Raw genomic sequence first — 6,150 nt, 5'->3', positions numbered from 1 at the left:
AAAAGTATACCTTTGTTTTTAAGTTTGCAGCAGTTACATGTACTATAAAACCCAATCAAAATTACTTTTCTTCTCTTAGACATTGATGAATGTTCAAGTCCTGAAACAAACGATTGTGACCTAAACGCTATGTGTACCAACATTGAAGGATCGTATATTTGTCGCTGTAAAAGGGGTTATTTTGGTGATGGTGCAAACTGCGCAGGTAATGGGTAATCATTGTTCTAATCTTTTCCGTGTTATTGTTGTCGCAGTTCTTTCTTATGTTTAATGTCGAGGAATATCTATTTACAATTTGCCTATGTAGATTTTGACGAGTGTGCAAGTCCTGAAACGAATGAATGTGACCCCAATGCTCTGTGTACCAACACTGAAGGATCTTATGTTTGTCGCTGTGTAAAAGGCTACCAGGGTGATGGAACAAACTGCACAGGTAAACGAAAAGTTCATTTATAGTTTCTTAATCATCGTCATAGAGGTCTTGAGTAATTCTACTAACTTTTCCTTACAGCTGTTTCACTTGGTTGTTCGCCATCTTGTGGTCCAAACGCTCTTTGCCAGGAAGACACTGGAGCCCCTGTGTGTGTGTGTAATGTTGGTTACCAAGGTGATGGATACAACTGCACAGGTTTGTGTCAGATGCCAGGCAGCCTTTTGTAATGTAACGACAGTGTTGCAATGCAACGGTTTGGAATTTATTTATAAGTCAAAAATCCTCTTTCCTCTGCTATAAGGTTTCTAGAGATGGCAAAAGCAAACCTCGCCTTCTTGTGCATGCGTTGAATAGGATTCGTATTTGGAGTGTTCAGTTCTCTATGGTTTGTTAATCTTGTCAGGATAAAGACAGATATAACTAAACTAGCGTTTTACCTGTTCAAGTTTGATTCACTATTCAATGTACAGAATTTCTAAATTATACATGGTATATGCCTCTCTAAGTGAGTTTTTCCCCAAACCTCCAAACGTTGGGACTGCCATCTAACTGAAGAGCTGGATCCATGGAAAGCTGACTGCAATGATAATTTTATGCTCATACCCTTTATAGATTCCAGTGAGTGCGATAATTCCGAGAGTAACAGTTGTGACCCCAACGCCCTGTGTACCAACACTGAAGGATCGTACATCTGTCGATGTACCCGAGGGTACGAAGGAGATGGTAGGATCTGCACAGGTGAAACTGCTAATACCTCTTTTTAAGCTTAATTCAAAATGTTTTTGTCAAATGTGCTAGAAAACCATATTAAGATCTATATGTCTTGTTTTCCCAGACATTGATGAATGCGCTAATTCTGATGAAAATGACTGTCACCTCAACGCCATGTGTACGAACACTGAAGGATCTTATGTTTGTCGTTGTAAAAAGGGATATACTGGAGATGGTAGAAACTGCACAGGTAGAGTAGCATGATACTGTTGTTTTTCATCGTTCTATACTCGATGGTGATGATTTCAATATTTTTCTTTTACCTCTTACACGACTCAAACAGTGTTTTTATACTTTTCACTTATTTAGATCTTAATGAATGTGCGGGCCCAAATGAATGTGACCTCAATGCCTTGTGCACCAATACAGAGGGCTCTTACGTCTGTGGATGTGGAAAAGGTTTCGAGGGCGATGGAAGAAATTGTACAGGTATCAACTCGCGTAAGACACTGCTGTAGTCTTCTATATTTGATTTATAAACTCATGATTATCTAATTTTTTATCCTAGCTGTTATACCCGGTTGTTCCCCAACTTGTGGTCCAAACTCTTTCTGCCAGGAAGACGCTGGAGCCCCTTCGTGTATTTGTAAAGTAGGTTACCAAGGTGACGGATACAACTGCACAGGTACTAAAGGGAAAGAAAATATTGTACTGCATACAGCAATAATTTACGAGTAACGACTGCAATGGCTTTATGTACAAACTTTACAAGAACAGTGGAGCATATTTTTATTGACACCGACCAGTATGAACAGACACTTACGTATGGAATGCGTCTTTTAAGTGCTTAGCATTTTTGGCTGCTGTTAATCCTAACTAAGTTGGCAAAAAGGCCTCTGCAGGGGATTGACTTACCTTTCATCTTCTCTTGATTCAATCAATTTACAGATCTTGATGAGTGCGAGACCTCTGAGGATAATGAATGTGATCCTAATGCCCTGTGTACTAACACCGATGGGTCTTATATTTGTCGCTGCACACGAGGTTACGGAGGAGATGGCAGAGTGTGCATTGGTAAGGGATAAAGTCTCAATTTCTTTGTTTTGTTCTACTGTGAGAAGTACTTCATGAAGAATATATCACTTTCGTTGTTCGGTACAACTTGTTTATTTTTTAAGAAAACCATCCTGATATCACATTTTTGCAGATGCCGATGAATGCGCAAGTCCTGAAACAAACGAATGTCACCTAAACGCCGTATGTACCAACACTGAAGGATCGTACGTCTGTCGCTGTAAGAAGGGGTATAGTGGGAATGGTAAAAACTGCACAGGTAAAATACCATAGATTGTGAGGTTTTTCTTTATGCTAAACTAGGTTCCATTTTTCTTTCCTTTTAAGTGCTTACTTCAAGTCAAACGGTGTTTATTCTCCCATTTTGATTGCTTCTTGTTGTGATCAACTGGAGGACAGACGCATAGATGTTTTCACTGACATTTTTTGTTTCTTTATTAAACAAAGCAAATAGATTCCATGTTGCCGTGCGTCTGTTCAGTAAGTGATCACAGAAGACGTCACAATGCGGTAAGAAGATTAGTGGCACACTCGGCTATCGTCTCGTGTGCCTTTTTTTTGTCCTTACCACATTTTGATCTCATCTGAGATCAATTATTGAACAGACGCAGGGCAACATGGATTCTGTTTTTTAATTATACACGGCTTACCCAATTGGACATTGACGAAAGTACCAATCCTTGACGCCCTGTGTCAAAGAGGGCGCTTTTATGTGTTACCGATAGCACTGAAGGATTTCAGTGCAATGGTAGGAACTGCCCGACTAACAGGGTGCCTCGGTCACTGTTTTAACTCAATTTGCTAATTATCTTTTTTTTTCTCTTATTTCAGCTGTTATACCTGGTTGTTCCCCATCCTGTGGTCTAAATGCTTTCTGCAGTGAAGACGCTGGTCTCCCTGCCTGTGCTTGTGATAATGGTTTCCAAGGCGACGGATACAACTGCACAGGTAGGAGCTAGAGTCTAATCTGCTTCTCTCTGAAGTGCATTCTATTTAACGTTCGGTATCGAGAAACTGTATTTACAAGAACGGTGGAACCTCGACTGTTTTTCGGACGCCCGTTTTTTAGACGGGCATGTTCCTCTTAAACATGGATCGTTTTTTATTTTTTATGTTTTTTAACACTTGAGCCCTCTTATTACGGACACTTAGCGTTAACCTGAGGATAGTATTATACATCAGAAACTATCTACACATCACTTTCCACGGCCTATTCTTAAGTATGGTAGAGCGTAGTTAGAATTGAACGATCAGACTTTTGAAAGCTGAAAGGCCTCTAGCAAACATTCTGCTGTAGTGAGAATATCTTGTCTAATTATTTGTAGATCTCAATGAGTGCGAAGACATCGAGGGCAACGAATGTGACCCTAACGCGATATGTACCAATACCGAAGGAGCTTACATTTGTCGCTGTATTCGTGGTTACGAAGGAGACGGCAGGATCTGTGCAGGTGACGGCTCTACTTGCCCTGTTTAAGCTAAAGTTTTCACAAGAACCCATTGCGCAATATATTATCTTTGCTCGGAACAATTTTTTCTCTTGAGACCAGTTGTTGGAAAAATCACTCTAAAATCTGATTCTTATTCTAGACGTCGATGAATGCGCAAGTCCTGAAACAAACCAATGTCACGCGAACGCCATCTGCACCAACACTGAAGGATCGTATGTCTGTCGTTGTAAAAGGGGTCATGTTGGTGATGGTGAAAACTGCACAGGTAAAATATTTCCCTCCTTTCCTTCGCAATTTCACAGCAATGAATGTTTTCTTTCATCTTCAGTATTAATTCAACAATACAATTACCAACTTAGATCTTGATGAATGTACAACTTCAAATGATTGTGACCGCAACGCCTTGTGTACCAACACTGAAGGATCCTACCTCTGTCGATGTCTGAAAGGTTTTGAGGGCGATGGAAGAAACTGCTCAGGTAAAAGATTACTAGTCTTGGAACCTGTTTCGTTTTTGCACTGTTTTCACTCCAATCTCGTCTTCATTACTCGTAAACTAATTTTCATTACTTTTCATTTTAGCTCCTTCAACCGGTTGTAGTCCATCGTGTGGCCCGAACGCTTTTTGCCAGGAAGTTGCTGGACCTCCTGCATGTGTTTGCAATTTCGGTTACCAAGGGGACGGATACAACTGTACAGGTTCGTCTGCGAGGGAAACCGTTCGGGTTTGCTGTAAATTTAATTGCAACATCACATTTTAAAATTTATGTTCTTCGAAGACTAGGAGTAGTGCAGGACACTATCAGCTGGTCTTTGTTTTAGCCATTAAAACTGGCAAAATGGCATAAATTGATGGAATAAAGTTTTACGATGATACCAAAATTCTATGGCCAGCTCTTTCGATCCACAATTTGATCAATAATATTTTGAGGATGTAACCTTCCCCTAGAAGAAAGTCAACTAAAATAGTTATTCTACGAAACCGTGTGAAGATGGTATGAAATAATTTCTTTGTAAAATTTACAATCGGAGCCTGTTTTCAGAGTACGGACCAGTTTTGTTTAGAGTTTTTACAGCTGTTAGAAGTATTGTTTTCGATTGTTATTAGATCTCGATGAATGTGGAAATTCTGAGCTGAACGAATGTGATCCCAACGCTCTGTGTACCAACACGGAAGGATCCTACATCTGTCGCTGTACTCGTGGCTACGAAGGAGACGGCAGGAGCTGCACAGGTATCGTTCTACTGTTTCTTGGGGTCGTTAGTTCAAGGAAGTATTTTGGTGGCAGTTTATTTCCTTTTATCTAAACATACAAATAAATGTGTAACCAATTTAATTGAGTGTCCTTCAAAACAGTTATCTGGAATCGGTCAAAAATATGTTTCTTCTCTCAGATACTGTGTATTTTCCTTGTTTGTTCTACAGTCTTCACAATAACCCATTGAACAATGTACTATTTTGCTCGGAACTCTCTTTTCTCTTCAGACCAGTTGGAAAAACGCTCTAAAATCTGATTCTTATTCTAGACATCGATGAATGTGCAAGTCCTGAAACAAATCGATGTCACGGAAATGCCATCTGCACCAACACTGAAGGATCGTATGTCTGTCGCTGTGGAAGGGGTTATGTTGGTGATGGTGAAAACTGCACAGGTAAAATATGTCCCTCCTTTCCATCACAATTTCACAGCAACGAATGTTTTCTTTCATCTTCAGTATTAATTCAACAATACAATTACCAACTTAGATCTTGATGAATGTACAACTTCAAATGATTGTGACCGCAACGCCCTGTGTACCAATACTGAAGGATCCTACCTCTGTCGATGTCTGAAAGGTTTTGAGGGCGATGGAAGAAACTGCTCAGGTAAAAGATTACTAGTCTTGGAATCTGGTTCGTTTTTGCACTGTTTTCACTCCAAGCTCTTTTTCATTACTTGTAAACTAATATATTTTCATTACTTTTCGAATGTAGCTGTTTTAACTGGCTGTAGTCCATCGTGTGGCCTGAACACTTTTTGCCAAGAAGGTGTTGGACCTCCTGCATGTGTTTGCAGCTTCGGTTACCGAGGGGACGGATACAACTGTTCAGGTTTGTTTCAGTGGTATGCCTGTTAACTAGCTTAGTGCTTGTATAGCTAACTGCATGACCACTATAAATAAGATTTACATTTTTTTTACAGTCAGAATCTGTTTTCAGTGTACGGGTCAGTTTCGTCTGAAGGTTTGACGACAGCTATTATAAATATTGTTCTTATTTATTATAAGATCTCGATGAGTGTGAAAATTCCGAGCTAAAAGAATGTGACCCCAATGCCTTGTGTACCAACACTGAAGGATCCTACATCTGTCGCTGTACTCGTGGCTACGAAGGAGATGGCAGAATATGCACAGGTATCGTTGTACTGTTATTTGGGTTTGTCAGTTCAAAAAAAATATTTTTATGGTAGTTTTATTTTCTATTACTATTGAAATGAAAGT

At 39.7% G+C, this 6,150-nt stretch overlaps 2 protein-coding genes across 3 annotated transcripts in view; one reads left to right on the top strand and one right to left on the bottom strand.

The window, feature by feature from the left end:
- Positions 1 to 6,150, top strand: part of LOC145487638 (uncharacterized) — a 152,607-nt gene that overhangs the window by 38,903 nt on the left and 107,554 nt on the right. Inside the window, exons 36-54 of one of the 2 annotated variants that reach the window (XM_081466454.1) lie at positions 80 to 205; positions 308 to 433; positions 512 to 628; positions 1,046 to 1,171; positions 1,269 to 1,394; positions 1,514 to 1,633; positions 1,713 to 1,829; positions 2,093 to 2,218; positions 2,352 to 2,477; positions 3,050 to 3,166; positions 3,544 to 3,669; positions 3,809 to 3,934; positions 4,029 to 4,148; positions 4,252 to 4,368; positions 4,778 to 4,903; positions 5,197 to 5,322; positions 5,417 to 5,536; positions 5,645 to 5,761; positions 5,938 to 6,063. In XM_081466454.1, coding sequence (XP_081322580.1) covers positions 80 to 205; positions 308 to 433; positions 512 to 628; positions 1,046 to 1,171; positions 1,269 to 1,394; positions 1,514 to 1,633; positions 1,713 to 1,829; positions 2,093 to 2,218; positions 2,352 to 2,477; positions 3,050 to 3,166; positions 3,544 to 3,669; positions 3,809 to 3,934; positions 4,029 to 4,148; positions 4,252 to 4,368; positions 4,778 to 4,903; positions 5,197 to 5,322; positions 5,417 to 5,536; positions 5,645 to 5,761; positions 5,938 to 6,063 — 2,331 coding nt within the window. The remainder of the gene's footprint in view (positions 1 to 79; positions 206 to 307; positions 434 to 511; positions 629 to 1,045; positions 1,172 to 1,268; positions 1,395 to 1,513; positions 1,634 to 1,712; positions 1,830 to 2,092; positions 2,219 to 2,351; positions 2,478 to 3,049; positions 3,167 to 3,543; positions 3,670 to 3,808; positions 3,935 to 4,028; positions 4,149 to 4,251; positions 4,369 to 4,777; positions 4,904 to 5,196; positions 5,323 to 5,416; positions 5,537 to 5,644; positions 5,762 to 5,937; positions 6,064 to 6,150) is intronic. The other variant, XM_081466455.1, reaches the window with a different exon arrangement.
- Positions 1 to 6,150, bottom strand: part of LOC145487654 (neuromedin-U receptor 2-like) — a 128,326-nt gene that overhangs the window by 80,211 nt on the left and 41,965 nt on the right. The window lies entirely within an intron of this gene.

Source organism: Orbicella franksi, chromosome 5 (assembly GCF_964199315.1).
Source record: "Orbicella franksi chromosome 5, jaOrbFran1.1, whole genome shotgun sequence".
NCBI lineage: Eukaryota > Metazoa > Cnidaria > Anthozoa > Scleractinia > Merulinidae > Orbicella > Orbicella franksi.
This window is presented reverse-complemented; position numbering and strand designations above follow the sequence as displayed.